Source organism: Stomoxys calcitrans, chromosome 3 (genome assembly GCF_963082655.1).
Source record: "Stomoxys calcitrans chromosome 3, idStoCalc2.1, whole genome shotgun sequence".
Lineage (NCBI taxonomy): Eukaryota > Metazoa > Arthropoda > Insecta > Diptera > Muscidae > Stomoxys > Stomoxys calcitrans.
In genome coordinates this window covers 188,820,322-188,839,619 of record NC_081554.1, presented here as the reverse complement: position 1 = coordinate 188,839,619, position 19,298 = coordinate 188,820,322, and the positions used below count along the sequence as shown (strand labels likewise).

At 37.0% G+C, this 19,298-nt stretch overlaps 2 protein-coding genes across 3 annotated transcripts in view; both read left to right on the top strand.

Moving 5' to 3' along the window:
- LOC106082065 (pickpocket protein 11-like) overlaps nt 1–9,531 on the top strand; it is a 122,445-nt gene extending 112,914 nt beyond the window's left edge. For both annotated transcript variants that reach the window (XM_059364319.1, XM_059364320.1), the window contains 4 exons: nt 6,030–6,335; nt 6,708–7,168; nt 7,231–7,399; nt 9,161–9,531. In XM_059364319.1, the coding sequence (XP_059220302.1) occupies nt 6,030–6,335; nt 6,708–7,168; nt 7,231–7,399; nt 9,161–9,518 (1,294 nt within the window). In that variant the 3' untranslated portion in view covers nt 9,519–9,531. The remainder of the gene's footprint in view (nt 1–6,029; nt 6,336–6,707; nt 7,169–7,230; nt 7,400–9,160) is intronic.
- A 253-nt stretch (nt 9,532–9,784) lies between these two features.
- Nucleotides 9,785–17,131, top strand: LOC106082039 (pickpocket protein 11). Its single transcript, XM_059365744.1, has 6 exons — nt 9,785–10,254; nt 13,550–13,858; nt 13,919–14,382; nt 14,534–14,702; nt 16,752–16,858; nt 16,926–17,131. The coding sequence occupies exons 1-6, from the start codon at nt 9,785–9,787 to the stop codon at nt 17,036–17,038; spliced, it is 1,632 nt and encodes a 543-aa protein (XP_059221727.1). The 3' UTR covers nt 17,039–17,131.
- The last annotated feature ends 2,167 nt before the right edge of the window (nt 17,132–19,298 follow it).

The following is a 19,298-nucleotide window of genomic DNA, read 5'->3' as shown; positions in this document are numbered from 1 at the left end:
CATATTGCATGGTGGGTAAATGTGTCCGATTTAGGGGTGTTTTGAGGGTTGGGGTGGTCCTCCTAACACTGTATCGACAATTGGATATCAGATACGATTTCTTATCCTAGATACCTTTCATTTCAGTCCCATATTGTCGTGATTGGTCTAAATATATATTTGGTAGGTTTTAGGGTGGGGCGGCTGCCCCACCGAAATTTGGATACCAAATTTTTATTTTTAGATTACTATATGAAAGCACACAAATTTTCGTTTAAATCGCACCATCCATCACCGAGATCTGGCGTTTCTGAAAATAAGGGTAAGGGGGAGCGTCCGCCCCCCTTCAGATGTCATAAAATGTAGTACCCTATGAAATTTTTCATGAATTTCGGTTCAGCCGTTTTTGAGTTTATAAGGAACACACAAACAAACTAACACAAATTAATTTTTATACACAAGATATTGTAAAAATTTTATTTCTATAGAAAATTTTGTCAAAAATGTATTTCTATAGAAAATTTTGCCCAAATTTTATTTCTTTAGAAAATTTTGTCCAAATTTTATTTCTTTAGAAAATTTTGTCCAAATTTTATTTCTAAAAAAAAATTTGTAAACATTTTATTTTTTTATAGAATGTTGTCAAAATGTTATTTCTATGGAAAATTTTGTCAAAATTGTATTAAATTCAAGTTAAAATAAATTTTCATAGCAAATTTTGACAAACTTCTAATAAATTTTGGAAGACCACACGCCAAGCTCTTACAGTTCTTTTAAAACTTTTATAACCATTACCTACAATAAGGTATTAGTAAATTAAAGCATACTTTTAGGCTGTTTAATTGATGTCCCTTCAAAATTCACTCGTGAAGCTAGTTTTATTAAATGGCATTGAAATTCCATTTAAAGATGAAGTTAAATATTTGGATGTTGAGAAAATTTTTAAATTCAATGTAAATGGTCCGAAAAAAATTTCGCATCGTTTCAAAAAATTCTTTGTAACAAATCTTTGCTAGTAATTACAAAATTATTATTATGGAGGCCACCATAGCGCAGAGGTTAACATGTCCGCCTATGACGCTGAACGCCTGGGTTCGAATCCTTGCGAGACCATCAGAAAAAATTTTCACCGGTGGTTTTCCCTTCCTAGTGCTGGCAAGATTACTACAAGTACTATGCCATGTAAAACTTCTTCTGTGATATTTTGGAAAAATTCAATTAAAGATTAAGGCTTCATGAGAATTCTCACTCTCGACAGTAGCCAGCACCAATCGTGGGTAGCTACATCTTAACCAATTTTTTTTTTGTTATTTTTTTTGTTTTGTTTTAGTTTTTAGCTTTAAGTACAAACCCTAGATCTCGGAAGCAAGGACGTCGACTATACAAATGTCATGTGTTCATATACATTTAACAATTTATGCTAAAGCAAGGTGCTGAATTAACTTTCTACATATGTTATTACGATAATACATTATAGTCATAAGTTTCTTTATTATGTTTCTAATTTTCGTTCATTGTTATACATGTAAACTTAAACTTGTAACAAGGAGTTTACAAGAAATCAAAGCATACTTTTAGGCAGACCACTATTAGTTTTCTATTAAAGGGCATTGGAAACAAGTGATTTCCCTATGACCATGTAAAACATAGAAAAGGCAGTACAAAAACATCAATTAATTGTAGATATCAAAAACCTATAAAAGGTGAAACACATATTTTCACCTGTTTTAATAGTCTTTTTCAACTTTAACACAAAGCATTGTTCCTTTAGTCCTTGTGATGCCTTCAAAAAATAAGATACAGCCACAAAATATAAAGCAGCAATCGACTCCTGTTTATTACATAACATTTGAGGATTATTTAAAACCCAACAATTTTCATAAAAATCCCAAATCTTTGCTGCTGGTGGATAAGCAACAAAAACGTAAACCAGAATTACGTTTAAAACTTTTAGAACATCCTGTCTTGGTGGCTGGACGTAAATCCAAATGGAAAATTTTCCAAGAAAAATTTAAAAAAATTGCAAAGGCCACTACTTCAAGAGCAAAAAGGCCACAAACCGTTCGTTCACCGAAGCACAAACCAAAGCTAAAACCAAAGGCAACGAATGCAGGAGAAAATAATGAAAATATCAAAGAATTGGCAATTAAACTACCCACATTTTTGGCTTTTCTCAAGGCTCGCAATGATGATGGCTTGTGTAAGCGTAAATCCGGGTTCGAAATCTATTGTGAAATGGCCAGTATACATGGTTTCATTAATTTTGTGGGCTCCACCACTGGCCAAAGGGCCTTTTGGTGTTTTGTCATTTTTGTGGCCATTTCAATGTCCGGTTTTATTCTTCTGCTTTCACATCTGATGAACAAGAGCACACCAACAATTCTATATACGCAAAGTACACAGCATCCCACATGGTATATACCATTTCCTTCGGTTACGATTTGTAATTTGAATTTGATGTCGAAGAGCAAAGTGAGATCATTGGCAGAGAGATTGTGAGTATTGAGTGGAAGTTATTTTTTTATTAAAAAACCAATTTTCAAAAAAAAAAAAAGTTTTAAGGAAAACAAATTTGGAGAAAATTTAAGGCAAAGAAATCGAGGAAACTAAAGAAAATCGATTTTCTTAAAAAATTTGAAATTTTTTAAGAAAATAAAAATCTAGAAAAATTTTTCATAAAACTCAAATTTCTTTGAATTTTTTAAACAAAAAACTCAAATTTTCAATTTGAGTTTTGAAATTTTTTTTTTTAAATTTTATGAAAACAAAATTTACAACAATTTTGAAAATTTCTTTCTAAAACACCTTACCTCTAAAGTAAGGGGTGATTTTTTTGAGGTTAGGATTTTCATGCATTAGTATTTGACAGATCACGTGGGATTTCAGACATGGTGTCAAAGAGAAAGATGCTCAGTATGCTTTGACATTTCATCATGAATAGACTTACTAACGAGCAACGCTTGCAAATCATTGAATTTTATTACCAAAATCAGTGTTCGGTTCGAAATGTGTTCATTCACCGTAACGTTGTGTCCAACAGCATCTTTGAAAAAATACGGTCCAATGATTCCACCAGCGTACAAACCACACCAAACAGTGCATTTTTCGGGATGCATGGGCAGTTCTTGAACGGCTACTGGTTGCTCTTCACTCCAAATGCGGCAATTTTGCTTATTTACGTAGCCATTCAACCAGAAATGAGCCTCATCGCTGAACAAAATTTGTCAAAATTTGAACACATTTCGAACCGAACACTGATTTTGGTAATAAAATTCAATGATTTGCAAGCGTTGCTCGTTAGTAAGTCTATTCATGATGAAATGTCAAAGCATACTGAGCATTTTTCTCTTTGACACCATGTCTGAAATCCCACGTGATCTGTCAAATACTAATGCATGAAAATCCTAACCTCAAAAAAATCACCCTTTACTACCCAAAAATAAAAGTGGACCTATCGGGACAATATGGGATTCAAATGGAAGGCATTCAAGAGTACAGTACGAATTTCCTAATAAAAGTTGGGCCCAAGTCCCTGGGGTGCCGCCACAGCCCCAAAACCCCTTAAAATAGGTTTATTTGACGATCATGACAATATGGGAAAGGTATTCGGGAATAAATTACGAATATGGTCAGGAAGTAGAAATAGGCGTTATAATTTGTTGATAACGGAAGGGGGCGGACCCTCCCCCGTTACCCCAAAAACACCACCAAAAATCAAAAGTGGACCGATAAGGACAATATGGGTATCAAATGAAAAGTATGCGGGAGTAGATAACGAATCTGGCATACAAATTCATGTCGAAGTATAGGGGGTCACCCCACCTCCACAAAAACTCCCAATATGGTACTCGGTTTTTTTATTCCGTATAGACTGAAAAACGGCAGAACCGATTTTCGTGAAATTTTCGCTTATTGTGTAGGTTGGTTTGGAAGGAAACATAGGCTATATCATTTTTCGGTATCGAAAGGGGGCGGACCCTCCCCCTTATGCCAAAAACACAACCCAAAATCAAAAGTGGGCCGACCGGGACAATACAGGTATCAAATGAAAGGTATTGGAGAGTAGAATACGAATATGGTATTTAAAATTTGAGTCTAAGTACCCATCGGGCCGCCCCAAGCCCAAAACTCCCCCAAACAGTTCATTTCAATATGGAGCTCAAATGAAAGGTATTCGGGAGTAGATTTCGAATCTGACGTACAAACTAAGACCGAAGAATAGGAGGTCACGCCATTCCTCAAAAACGGCATTAGACCCATTATGACTATATGATACTTGGCTAAACCGATTTTCTTAACATTTTCATAGATTGTGTACGTTTGTCTGGATGGAAACATAGGATATATAATTTTTAGATATCGGGTGGAGGTGGACCCTCCCCAAAAAAGCCACCCATATGCGAAAGTGGTCCGACGGGCACAAAAGGGTATCAAATGAAAGGTATTGGAGACCAGAAAACGAATATGGTATTAAAATTTGGGTCCAAGTACCCAGCGGACCCCCCAACCCCAAAACTTCACTAACCGGATATATTCGAAGTTTATGTCAATATGGGACTCAAATGAAAAGTATTAGGCAGTAGATTACAAATTTAGCATAAAACATTAGGTCCAAGTAATGGGAGGTCGCCCACCCCCCAAAAATACCCCCAAATGGGCATATTAGCCGACCATGGCTATATGGAACTCAAATGAAAGGTATTAGAGAGTAGATTACGAATATGATATTAAAATTAGCGTTCAAGTCTAGGTGGCGCTTTTCCTCCTAAAGATACGTCAAATGGGTAATTTGATCCATTATGACAATATGGGACTCAAATGAAAGGTATATGAGAGTAGAAAACGAATTTGATATCCAATTTTGAAGCCAAGTGTTTTGGGGTACCCCCTAAAGCAACCCCTAAACTAAACTTCATTTCCGTTGGGAATAAAGTACGAATTTGATATATATTTTCAGTGCACCGAGCCGGTGGCCGCCCCAGACCCAAAACATCATCCAAACGGTTCATATTTACCGGCCTTGGCAATATGGGGCTCAAATTAAAGGGATTTGGAAGTGCAGCACGAATTTGATATCCATATTTGAGTCGAAATGTCTGATGTGCCATCCCTCCCCTAATTACTAGAATTAGAACATTACCCATAGGAAAAACATTACCACCAGGAACCCAGAAGGGGAAAATTCTCACACATCAATGAGTGCTTTGCAATTCAAGTTTAAACTTAATGATAGGGGACCTTTTTTGTAGCCGAGTCCGAACGGCGTCCCGCAGTGTACCTCTTTGGGGAAAATTTTTTAAATGACCATGGCATTGTACCTCGCAAATGTCGCCAACATTAAGAGGGGAAAACACTTCTTTGTCCGATGTTCTCGCCAGGATTCGAACGCGTTCAGCGTCATAGGCTACAATGGCATGAATTCGATATCAGGATTCAGAGCGAGGTGTCCCCACCCTAAAAAGATATTAGAGAGTTAAAGAAAGCGCAGCGAAGCGGGCCCGGTTCGGCAAGTCTTCTATAAAAATTAAATTTTGACAAAATTTTCCAAGAAAATCAAGTTTTAATCAAATTTAAAAAAAATTGCAAATTTCGAAAAAAAAAAATTTAACCATATTTAAAAAAATGCAAATTTCAACAAAAATTTCTAAACTCATTATGAAATTCAATTTACGAAGAATTTTTTTAAGTGAATCCAATTTTCATGCAATCGGATATTGTCCGGCTGCAGATCATAGGGTAATCTGTTTCTATTATAGATGGAACACAAAAAAAACCGTTTGTTGACAAAATTTTCTAAAAAAAAATATAATTTGGCCAACATTTATAAAAAATCTAATTTTGACAAAAATTTTTAATGAAAATCTTTCAAAAAAATTTTCTATGAAAATTAAATTTTAACGAAATTTCTTATAAAGAACAATTTTCACTTTTTTCGTTTTTATTTATTAAAATTAAAACAAAAAAAACTAATTTAAAAAAATTTTGATTTTCGGAAGCTTGCTATGAATTTTTTATCTTTTTTTTTGTAACAAAATTTATTTTATTCCAAGTCGCAAAAAAAACAATTTTACTGCTGATCACTTGGTAAATCTTTTTCGCTTGGTGTTGTATGCTACCGCAACCATTGAGGCGAGTCCAGAAGAATGGCTACAGCTTGGCGAAGTTTTGGAAAGGAACAACATGACCTTGTATCAATTGGAGAATAGGCTCAAACCGAGTTGTGAAACTACCATACTGAGATGTAAATGGAAAGGACGTTACGAGAGATGTAGTAATATTTTTGAAATAATTAAAACTTCACAGGGTAATTGTTGTTCGTTCAATAAGCTGGTTTTGAAAAGCAATGCAAATAAAAGGTGAGTAAAAAAGTAAAAAAAATTGCTTTAAAATTTTATTAATGAATTTTTTTCTAGAATTTTTTTGTTAAAGTTTTTTCTAAAATATTTTTTATAATTTTTTGGAAATTTTTAAATATAAGTTTAGATTTCCAAAAATAACACACACTGTATCTGTAAAGTTTACTATTTTTTTAGGAAATTTTTGTTTTTATAAAACATGATTTTTTTCTTTTTTTTTGTAAAATTTATTTGTTATTTCAAACCTTTTTTGTTAAATTTTTGTGAATTCTGTTTTTATAATTTTTTTAAGTTTTATTTTTAATTAATTTTGTGTAAAACAACACCAACATTATTAAAAATAATTATAATTTTTTTAAAACAATTTTGCAGAACCGATTTCATAACAAACGAAAATGTCGAATACACCACCAGTTGTGGCCCCCAAACCGGATTGACCGTTCTTCTAAATCCTGAATTGGAGGATTATCATTTGGCAGCTCGCAAAACTCCCGGCATGAAAGTTTTCATTCAAGATGCATATGATTTTACCCCAAAATATGCCTTACACAGTGTCATCACTCCGAAAAGTGTTAATTACCTGAGTATAACACCTCAACAGACACGTGCTAGCGACTACATAGCTTCACTGAAGTTGCATGTACGGCGGTGTTATTTGCCGCAAGAACGAAAACTCTTCCACTTCCCCACATATTCGCAACCCAACTGTTTGGCTGAATGCCGTTCTGCAAGGATGTATGAAAAATGTCACTGCACTCTAAACTATTGGCCTAAAAAGATGAATTGGACCATTTGTGGCTGGCATGATAGGGAATGTGTTTCGAAACATAAAGGTAGGTGGGAAAGATGAAGATTTTTGAAAGCCTTCTACGATTTGTTTTTCTATTTTTGCCAGATGTTTATTCCTCAATTTTGAAATCTTACAATGCCGATTATCGCCAAAACTATTATGCGGAGAGTTTCATTTGTGATTGTTATCCTTTGTGCGATTTTAATATGTATGCCATAAGTGAGGATTCGGGTAAACTTAATCGGCAATATGCACTAACAGATCAAAGATTTTTGTGAGTAGTGAAAATGATATGTGAAATGATATATGAAAACGGGAAACGGCACAGCTTAATCCAATTTGATGCTCATAATATTTTCCAACACTATGCCAAAGAAAACGACTGTGATATGACTATGACATGGTTATGACATGGCTATGGCATGGCTATGATTTGGCTATGATATGGCTATGACATGACTATGACATGACAATGGCATGACTAGGACATGACAAGGATATGGCTATGACAAGACTAGAGCATGACTATGGCATGACTGTGACATGACTAAGTATTACCATGCCAATGACAACTGACTCTGACAGCGACATTGACATTGACATTGACATTGACATTGACATTGACATTGACATTGACATTGACATTGACATTGACATTGACATTGACATTGACATTGACATTGACATTGACATTGACATTGACATTGACATTGACATTGACATTGACATTGACATTGACATTGACGTTGACGTTGACGTTGACATTGACATTGGCGGATCATATCGATAGCTGGGTACAGAACCATCTCAAGCGAGGGATGATCCTCTTTGGTATGCTTGCTAGGAAACATTCTAATATATATAAGAGAGTGACACTGACTCTGACAATGACAGGACATTGACACTGATATTGAAACTTACACTGACATTGAAACTTACACTGACATCGACACTGATACTGACACGGACTCAGACATTTTGACTGAAATTTTCATTGACACTGATATGGACACTGACGTGAGAATTTTCATATATTTCGTCAGACGTGTCGGATACTAGACAAAGTCGGATCATAATGTTAGCTGGGTACTGAACCATCTCAAGCGACGCGGCACACGTTGTAGAATGGATGATCCTCTTTGATATTCTTGCTAGGATACATTTCAATATATATAGGAGAGTGACACTGACTCTGACAGTGACAGGACACTGACTCTGATATTGAAAATTACACTGACATTGACAATGACAGTGACATTGGCATTGAGAATGACACTGACACTGATATGTTCACAGACGTGAGAATTTTCATATATTTTGTCCAACTATGTGCAGACATGTCGGATATTAAACAAAGTCGGATCATATTGTTAGCTGGGTACAGAACCATCTCAAGCGATGCGACACACATGGTACAAGGGATGATCCTCTTTGATATGCTTGCTAGGAAATATTCCAATGTATATAGGAGAGTACTCGAATACGGATGCACACCAAGATAGGCCATTGGTAGGTCTGAGAGAATAACAACGATTGAAAACTGGAAGAGGCGATGGGATTATTTCCCAAATGGCCGTTGGTCGTAAATTATTGAAAAACATAGAGAAATGGTTAATGCGAAAGCATGTTGAGCTAAATTTCAACCTGACCCAATTTTTAGTTCCCAAAAGACTGAATGAGGAAGAGATCGCCCGAAAGGCGTTACAAGCCACACGGAGCTAGCAAAGTGCAGATAGTGTCTGAGAAAGTGGAGTAAGACTGTAATTTGGGTAACCCCGATGTATGGAAGTGGCTATGACATTACAATTGCATGACTGTGACATCACTATGACATGACTATGGCATGATTATGACATGGATATGGCATAACTACAACATGATGACTTTGTGAGATGACGGCCTTATAGATAAGGGTGTTGATGAGCATATTCTACTATTTTCATTTCTTTTTTTCAAATTTCGAGCACACTAGCTAATATACCTAATTACTGTTAATTTTCCTTATATTGATTTTTTTTTTAAATTTCCTTTCCAGCAAAGACATCAACATCACCAACCACATGGTGTTGCATGTCTACTATGGCACTCTCTATGCCGAGCGTTTACGTCTCGATGTCTATGAGAATTGGTTAACTTTTATTGGCAATTTCGGAGGCATTACGGGCCTACACATGGGCTACAGTTTTGTGTCCGGTTTCGAAATGATATTTTTTGTATTTGTGCGACCCGCTTGCAATTGGTTGACTAAAAAACAGATACGCTATCGCATACAAAGACGACAAAAGAAAGCCAAGTTGGAGGCGGACAAGAAGCGAAAAATGGAAGAGGAAAAGGAGAAACAAGAGCGTATAGAGGCATTTCTAAAGATGCGACCACATTGTCCTCAATATTAGTTTCAAAATATAATAATATAAATAAATGGAGTGTTTATGGAAATTAATAAAGCATGATGGGTTTTCTTGAGTTCATGAGCATACTAATTACAGGTTTCACATTTGGGCAATTAATGACGGTCATGGTCATGTCAGCTTAATGGGAGTTGGAGTATAATTGAATTAAACTATCACTTGTTGTGTTGAATTCTTATTTATCAATGATTAGAATCATCATTAAAGGCGTCAGTAGTTAAGTGAGTGGTTTCGTGTACACTTGTCGCAACATGCAGAATAAAATTAAACCCGTATATGATATTAAGACCGTGGTGCCTTATAGACAAAATTTTGAACAATATCCGAAGCCTTCATTCTCCTCTACGGTGGCTTCATCAAATTTCCCCAAAAAGCTTCGCAAATCTTCAAAACCCAAAACCAAAGTTCAACACATCAAAAAATGGTTTATGGAAAATTTTCGTAATTTTTGTAATACCACCTCGTTGCATGGCTTCAATTATATCACCCGTTTGGATTTGTCCAAAAATGAGCGTTTCTTTTGGTTGTTTATAACCATTATATCGATTATAGTTTCCATTGTATTGGTTATGATCTCGTATATATGGAATCGAGAAACACCCACGGTTACAGTGATTGAGAGTTCTCATTATCCCACCTGGAATATACCATTCCCCGCAGTGACTTTGTGTAATTTTAATAAAATGTCCAAAACGAAATCTATGAATATGGCCAAGGTGTTGTAAGTCAAAAATCATAACATATTCTATTTTTATAGAAAATTTTTTGAAAACTTATTTTTTTTATTTTTTTTTAAATTTATTTAAAAAAAAATTTTTTTCAACATTTTATTTATAAAAATTTTTGTTAAAATTTAAATTTTTAGAAAATGTTTCCAAGTTTAATTTTTATAAAAAATGTCGAATATTATTTTTACACAATCGGATATTGTCCGGCTGCAGACCGTAGGGTTAGTTGTTTAGTTTACAGAAATTTTGTTTTTGCTTTGTAGTAGCATTTGACTGGTTTCCTAGATCGCGATTTCGTTTGGTACCACCATACCGTAGGATTTGTCGAAAAAAAATTTTGTGAATTTTTTTTTATAAAAAAGAAGAAAATTTTGTCAAAATTTTATTTTATGGGAAATTTTGTCGAAATTTTTTTATAGAAAATATTTTAAAAATTTTAGTTATATATAAATTTTGTCAACATTTTTTTTATAGAACGTGTTTTTAATTTTTGGATGTTTTGGGTTGCCCAAAAAGTAATTGCGGATTTTTTAAAAGAAAGTAAATGCATTTTTAATAAAACTTAGAATGAACTTTAATCAAATATACTTTTTTTACACTTTTTTCTAAAGCAAGCTAAAGGTAACAGCTGATAACTGAAAGAAGAAAGAATGCAATTACAGAGTTCCAAGCTGTGAAAAAATTGTCAACCCAATAGAAAACTAGCTGAACCAGGTCCGCTCCGCTGCGCTTTCTTTTATTTTATATGGAGCAAAATTTTCCTTTGAATATTTATTTTTGCCAATTAAAGAGCTTTTAGGGAAACGCCATGATACGAAAATAGTATATCGCTTGACTAACAGTTTAACAATATAAGTGCCTTTATCTGAATCCCTTTACTGATTTATGAATTCGATCAACGGGTTTAGGGTCATCTAAGTTTGGATGTGAGACGTACTCCATTCTTAAAGACCTTATTTGAGCCCGATATTCCCATGGGGGTTATGGAAGTAAGAAGGTTTAGGGAGTGATGTGAACCCCCAGAAACATAGTCCCGTAAGTGGGTACGAATTTCGTGATATACTCCCAAAATACCCTTCAATTGAGTCCCATATTACCTTGACCCGTAAATATGTATGTCCGATTTATGGATGTTTTCGGGGTGAGTTGATCCCCAGTCCTTTGGCCCAGAAAAAAGTATACGCATCGTGCTCTTCTTTCAAATACCATTTATTTTAAGACCATATTGCCCTTGGTTAGAGGGAAGTTTATGGGATGAGGCGTACCCCAATCACTTGGCCCCAAAATTGGTTATCATATTTGTTTTCTAATCTCAAATACCTTTCATTTGGTGGGTAAATTACAAGAATTTTATATTCTTGTTGTGCGGGTGTAAATAAATAAATTACAAATTACAAATTAAATTTGTACTTTTGGGGAAAGGGCGTTGCCCCAAATAAATTGTCCCACATTTGGATATCAGATTCATATTTTACTTCCAATACGAATCTGATTTCCAAATGAGTCCTATATTACGATGGTTAATAAATATTTGCTGTTTGTAGGGTGTTTTTGGAAGGGGTGCTCTACTCCCCAATACTTTTCATTGGAGCCGCACATTGACCTGGTCGGTAAATATGTCCAATTTAGGTGTATTTTGGGGAGTGGAGTTATCCCCCAAACCCTTAGCCCTGAAAATAAATCAGCATCGTGCTCTACTCTCAATTTCATTTATTTAAACCCCATATTGCCAATGTTGGACTCAAAGTTGGATATAAAATTCGTTTTCTAATCTCAAATTATTATTGCAAAAGTCAGCAAATATGTCCGCTTTGTGGAGAGCTCCACTCTCTTTAAGACCCAAATTGTCATGGTGAGCAAATACATCCTATTTGGGGGTTGTTATGGGGGTGGGACGTCCGCTAGACACTCAGTCCCGAATGTTGATATCCGATTCGTGGTCTGCTCCAAAATACCTTTCATTTGCGTCCCATATTTCCATAGTCGGCAAACATATCCGTTTTCATTTGAGCCCCATATTACCATGCTCGTAAATTTGTGCTCTTGGGGGGGTGTTTTTGGGGACGGGCGTCCCTCAAAACACTTGATTTCACATTTGGATATCATATTTGTATTCTACACTAAAATACCTTCTATTTGTGCCTCATATTGCGATGGTCAGCAAATAAGTCCTATTTGGGGTGTTTTTAGGGAGGGACGGCCCCCCAACACTTGGTCGCACATTTTGATAACAGATTCGTATTCTACTCGTAAATACCTTTCATTTGTGAATACCTTCCATATTGCCATGTTCGGTAAATATTTCCGATTTTGGGGGTTGGGGTGGTTCCCCAAACACTTGGTCCGACAAGTGGATATCAGATTCGTTTTCTAATTTTAAATACCTTTCATTTGAGTCCCATATTGCCATGGTCAGTAAATAAATCCTTTTTGGAGGGTGTTTTGGGGTAGGGGTGGACCCCCAGAAACTTGGTCCCACATTTGGATATCAGATTCGTATTTCAGACTCAAATATCTTTTATTTAAGCCCCATATTGCCATGGTCAGTAAATAAGTCCAGTTTGGGGGCTGTTTTGGGACGAATGGACTCCCAGAAACTTGGTACCACATTTGGATATCAGATTCGTATTCTACTCGTAAATACCTTTAATTTGAGTCCCATATTGCCATGGTCGGTAAATATGTCAGATTTAGGGGTGTTTTAGGGGTTGGGGTGGTCCCCCAAACGCTTAGTCCCACAATTGCATATCAGATACGCTTTCTAATCTTAAATACCTTTCATTTGAGTCCCATATTGTCGTGATTGGTCTATATATGTATTTGGTACGTTTTGGGGTTTTCGGATGGGGTACCAAGGGGGGCCGCCCCCCTTGCGCTTTCTAATCTTAAATACCTTTCATTTGAGTCCCATATTGTCGTGATTGGTCTATATATGTATTTGGTACGTTTTGGGGTTTTCGGATGGGGTACCAAGGGGGGCGGCCCCCCAAATGCCAAATTTTTGTATTTAGGTTACTATAAGAGCGCACACAAAATTTGGCTTAAATCGCACCACCCATTTTCGAGATCTGGCGTTTTTGAAAATTATAGTAAGGGGGAGGGTCCCCCGCCCTTCGGATATCTAAAAATGTAGGACCCTATTTTCACCAGGGGCCCAAACTCTACCATCTGTGAAAATTTCATGAAAATCGTTTCAGCCTTTTTTGAGTCTATACGGAACAGAATTTAATTTTTATATTTCAAAAAAAATTTTAAGTTAAAACTTTAAAAAAAAATAATTTTTTCCAGAAAACGCCCTCCCAATACCAGCGAAGAAGATATTCTACAGGTTTTTAATACCGTCATGTACTACAGCTTTGCCTTCAATCAGTCCAGTGTAAATTTCGAACTGGCCCAGAAGGTCTTGGCGCTCAACAATATGACCTTAAATGATTTGGCAAGAACATTGACTCCAAACTGTATGGATATGATATCGCGATGTTTTTGGAAGGGTACCAATACAAGATGCGATGGGCTATTTCAACGTATCAAGTCCATGGGTTTGGGAGATTGTTGTTCCTTCAATTTTTTTGGAGAGGAGAAACATAATTTTCCAGAGTAAGTGGAATAAGAAACAATCAAAAAATCAAGTTTTCTTATAAAAAAATCTAATTTCAGTAAAATTGCCTATCAAATTCCCAAACGACCTTATCGTGTAACCGGCTGTGGTTTTCCCACTGGCCTCTCGATTCTGATCAATCCCTTTGCCTATGACTATTTTGCCTCTTCGTTTAGCAGTTATGGTTTTCGCCTATTGATACATGATGCCTATAATGCTCCTGATGAAAATGCTGAAACAAAAATCATATCCTCTGCCCGTGAGAGTTTTGTTCACATCAATCCCGAGTCCACCTATGCCACAAATGAAATCTATAAAATGAACATTGAGGAGCGCAATTGTTTGTTCCCCCATGAGCGTAGACTTATGATAATGCAACGTTATACCTTCACCAACTGTATGTGGGAGTGCCGCATTAATTATATCCTCAAAAGCTGTGGCTGTATACCCCATTCATTGCCCAATAATGGCACATATCCTGTGTGCGATGTCAAGGATTTGCAATGTGTCATGAAGAATCGATGTATGTGGAAAATATAACGGCCGTATTCACAAAACTTAATGAAGCCTTAAAATAGGCTTATTTGAAAGATTTCCTTTATAGAACTGTCATTAAGTTTTGTGAATACAGCCTTAAGAGTATGTTTTTAATTTTTCTTTTTTATTTTTCTCAGTAATCTTTACTCGAGCCCTAAACGATTACAATGTCACCCTGTCTGCTGTTAAGGATACAAAGAAATTTCCCTGTGATTGCCTACCCGATTGTCAATCGAATCGTTATATGTCAGAAATCACTATGGGGCGTTTGAATGTGAAGTTGCTGTTCCACAATGAGGATGTTGAGTAAGTAAAATAATTTAAGAAAAAACAAGTTGTAGTCCGATTCGGACTATGAATGAATTGAATGCTAAACATTGTAGAAGTTATTGTGGAATATTTCAGTCCATTCGGATAAGAATTGCGCCTTGTAGGGGCTCAACAACTAAAATCGGGAGATCGGTTTTTATGGGAGGTGTATCAAGCTATTGATCGATTCAGACCCTATTAGACACGTATGTTGAAGGTCATGAGGGAAGCAGTTGTACAACATTTTAGCTAAATCAGATAAGAATTGCACCCTCTAGAGGCTCAAGAAGTCAAGACCCAAGATCGGTTTATATAATAGCTATTTCAGGTTATTAACCGATTTGAACCATACTTGGCACAGTTGTTGGATATCATAACAAAACACGTCGCGCAAAATTTCATTCCAATCGGATAAGAATTGCGCACTCTAGAGGCTCAAGAAGTCAAGACCCAAGATCGGTTTATATAACAGCTATATCAGGTTATAGACCGATTCGAATTATACTTAAAACAGTTGTTGGATATTATAACACAATACGTCGTGCAAAATTTCATTCCAATCGGATAAGAATTGCGCACTCTAGAGGCTCAAGAAGTCAAGACCCAAGATCGGTTTATATGGCAGCTATATCAGGTTATGGACCGATTTGAACCATACTTTGCACAGCTGTTGAATATCATAACAAAACACGTCGTGCAAAATTTCATTCCAATCGGATAAGAAATGAGCACTCTAGAGGCTCAAGAAGTCAAGACCCAAGATCGGTTTATATAACAGCTATATCAGGTTATAGACCGATTCGAATTATACTTAAAACAGTTGTTGGATATTATAACACAATACGTCGTGCAAAATTTCATTCCAATCGGATAAGAATTGCGCACTCTAGAGGCTCAAGAAGTCAAGACCCAAGATCGGTTTATATGGCAGCTATATCAGGTTATGGACCGATTTGAACCATACTTTGCACAGCTGTTGAATATCATAACAAAACACGTCGTGCAAAATTTCATTCCAATCGGATAAGAAATGAGCACTCTAGAGGCTCAAGAAGTCAAGACCCAAGATCGGTTTATATGGCAGCTATATCAGGTTATAAACCGATTCGAATTATACTTAAAACAGTTGTTGGATATTATAACACAATACGTCGTGCGAAATTTCATTGCAATCGAATAAGATTTGGGCACTCTAGAGGCTCAAGAAGTCAAGACCCAAGATCGGTTTATATAACAGCTATTTCAGGTTATGGACCGATTTGAACCATACTTGGCACAGTTGTTGCATATCATAACAAAACACGTCGTGCAAAATTTCATTCCAATCGGATAAGAAATGCGCACTGTAGAAGCTCAAGAAGTCAAGACCCAAGATCGGTTTATATGGCAGCTATATCAGGTTATAGACCGATTCTAACCATACTTGGCACAGTTGTTGGATATTATAACAAAATACGTCGTGCGAAATTTCATTGCAATCGAATAAGAATTGCGCACTCTAGAGGCTCAAGAAGTCAAAACCCAAGATCGGTTTATATGGCAGCTATATCGAAACATGGACCGATATGGTCCATTTACAATACCAACTGACCTACTCTAATAAGAAGTATTTGTGCAAAATTTCAAGCGGCTAGCTTTACTCCTTCGGAAGTTAGGGTGCTTTCGACAGACAGACGGACGGACGGACATTGGTTTGCAGTTTTTTCTCAGACATTTGTCACCTTTTTGCATATTTTGGCCTATAAAGCCAAACCACTGAGATTTTCGATCCAATACTAAGACAAAAATTTTAGCCAAGACAATAGTTAAGAACTCTCTAGTGCATCGCAAAAGCATTTGAACGCTCCTTCAGGTTGTTTTGGCCTTGTGAAAGTGTAATTTGTTTGTGAAAATATTGATAAATTAGCATTTTCAGTTGTCCGTAGTAAACTATGAGGGGCTCTCATAGCTTTATAAAAATTTTATGTATACCGACATTTGGGTTCGGAATTCTTGTTTTTCCATAATACTTAACACTAAACTCCATTTTCCCATATTTCATTGCAGGAGAGCTCCCAATGACACCAATAACATTTTATTGCATGTGTTCTTTAGTGATCTCATGTCCACTAGATATCGCAAAGAGGTCTATCAGAATTGGTTATCAGCTTTGGGTAAGCATTGACATTATTTTAAAATTGTATAGACCCTATTTTTAACCACTATTTGTTTTCTTTTCAGCTTCTTTTGGTGGCCTTTTGGGCTTAATAATGGGCTTTAGCATTGTGACCGCATTTGAGTTTGTCTACTTTCTTACATTTCGTCCAGTTTTTAATTATTATAGTGCTCAATGAATGTGAATTGCTTAATATTATGTAAAAAAATCATATTCAAAAGGAATGGTTGCGTATGAGCAATAATAATAATAATAAAGGCCATGGTGCGTATACATAATGGCAAATAAACGTAAAGAAAAGGCCACGATGTGTATAAGTAATAACAATAAACGTTACAGCTTAAAATACCAAACACCAAAATTTTTAAGAAGAATTACAAAATTGAATGAAATATTTTAACTTGTCTAGCTTCATAATAGGGAGTTTAATCCATAATTTTCCAAAAAAGAAACGAGATTAGAAATGGGACAATGGGGACTATGTTTAGACATAGCTCTTTTGTTTGAATCTTTGACTGGGCCGGACGTATTTTTATTTCGCTTTGCAAACATTTTCTGTATCTCGAAATAGGTAGTATTTTTCGGAGAAATTTATAAGTCACCCAAGGATAGCTACAATAGTGTTATCCATTAGGCGGTTGATGATTTGTGTCTGTTTCCAGTGAAGCGGCAGATCAAGAGCCCGGGAGTACGAGTAGAATTGACTCCAAAGACTCAACAGCTGCGGTGGTGGTATCAGGCCGTATCAAGTTGCTTGCTTCTGAGACCTCGACTGGTGGAGCAGTAAAGCGAGGCTTCACTAGCCGACAGATGACTGCACAGCAGGGGCTTTTGACATGGACACCTGTTTCGAGTTTTAAGGACAAGGCCTCACTTATTGCCTAGGTCATCGGGCTTCTCTGGCAAACCAATAGCTCTTTAAGAAGTTGGAATAATAAGAGTCACATCGCTCTCAGGTTTTTCGAGAGGCTTGGTGCGAATCATCTTCACCGATAAGGAGAGAACCTCCCTTAATTAGGTTAGGAGATTCGCTCAACGGCCTAAACCAAAGGCTAAACAGCATCAAAGGCTAAACGGCACCGCAGTCTGTCAAAAGGTCATCTGGAGGGCATCCCACGCTCAAAAGAACTAAGGCGACCAATAGTAATATGGGTCCAAAGACCTTTGCTAATGTCGCTAGAGACAGCTTATGGATTGTAGTTATCGACTAGGGAGAAGAACAAGGCCGCATACGTAGGAAAAATTGGAGTGGGATAGTCAATGGACCGTCAGCTGTATACTCCGATGTCCTTGCGGAATTACCTGGGCCTCCTTCAGTCTGCGACGATGCAGGTTGGTATGGGGGCCGATACAAACTTATTACCTTCGGGAATCAACGCTTAAGGGAGATGTATCGTTGAGCCCTAGATGTATCGTTGATCCCTACGGTCATCTGGGAGGCATCCCATGCCCAAAAGAACTAAGTCGATCAATAGTAATATGGGTCCAAAGACCTTGGCTAATTTCGGTAGAGACAGCTTGGGGACGGTAGTTGTCGCCAATGGAAAAAAACACGGCTTCATACCTAGGAACAATTGGAGTGGGATAGTCAATGGACTGTCATTTGAATACTCCGATGTCCTTGCGAAATTACCTGGGCCTCCTCATGCGACGATGCAAGTTGGTATGGGGGCCGATACAAACTAATTGCCTTCGGGGATCAACGCTCAAGGGAGATGTCACTATCATACTTAACTCCGGCTGTCTCGTAGGTCTCAGCAAGTCTGATGGATTTGTGTCCTACGGATTCAACAAGTCAAAACTGAAGGTCAATAGAAGCGGTAGAGTTGGGGAATCAGGAGACGACTCATCAGTTATTGCCCCTGCCACGATCGGAACAGAAGAGGAAGGCATCGAAACGGAAACCGACAAGCCCTGTATGGGTGAGTCATCCGGTTGAATTGGGCTCAAGGTGTGCGCCAGCAGGGAAGGCCGGAACTCAAAAGGTACTTCGGCAGCAGCAGCTAGTGAAGCATCTAAGGAGGAATCGTTCACACAGCAAGTCTCGGGTGTCCTGAGAAAGAATGTTTTCACTGCTTTCTCAACTTCCCCTGGATGCGAAAGGAAACTCATCATAACAAGATGGAATGAATCTTGTGAGGATGAACTCCTGGCGTACTAAGAAAACGAGCCAAACGCAACAGTGGTGGAAATTCTGAATCCTGTCCGGTTTCTGCAGATAAATATCTACCGTAAAGCTGCTTCGGCGGCACTAAATGTACTTCTGATGGCAAGTGGATTCGAAGTGGTGCTTATTCAAGAGCCATGGGTGTGTGGAGGAATGGTTCCTGGACTAAAAATTCCTGAATTTAAACTTCTCAAGGGTACAGGGAATGGAAGACGCAATGTATCTCTTCTTGCGTTGCTAAGCACTAAAGATTCATTAGTAGCCAGTCTTG

Coding starts and splice junctions, on each gene's coding strand:
- LOC106082039 (XM_059365744.1), top strand. CDS start 9,785: ATGCAGAATAAAATTAAACCCGTATATGATATTAAGACCGTGGTGCCT. Junction 10,255..13,549: donor ATGAATATGGCCAAGGTGTT/GTAAGTCAAAAA, acceptor AATTTTTTCCAG/AAAACGCCCTCCCAATACCA. Junction 14,703..16,751: donor TTCCACAATGAGGATGTTGA/GTAAGTAAAATA, acceptor ATTTCATTGCAG/GAGAGCTCCCAATGACACCA.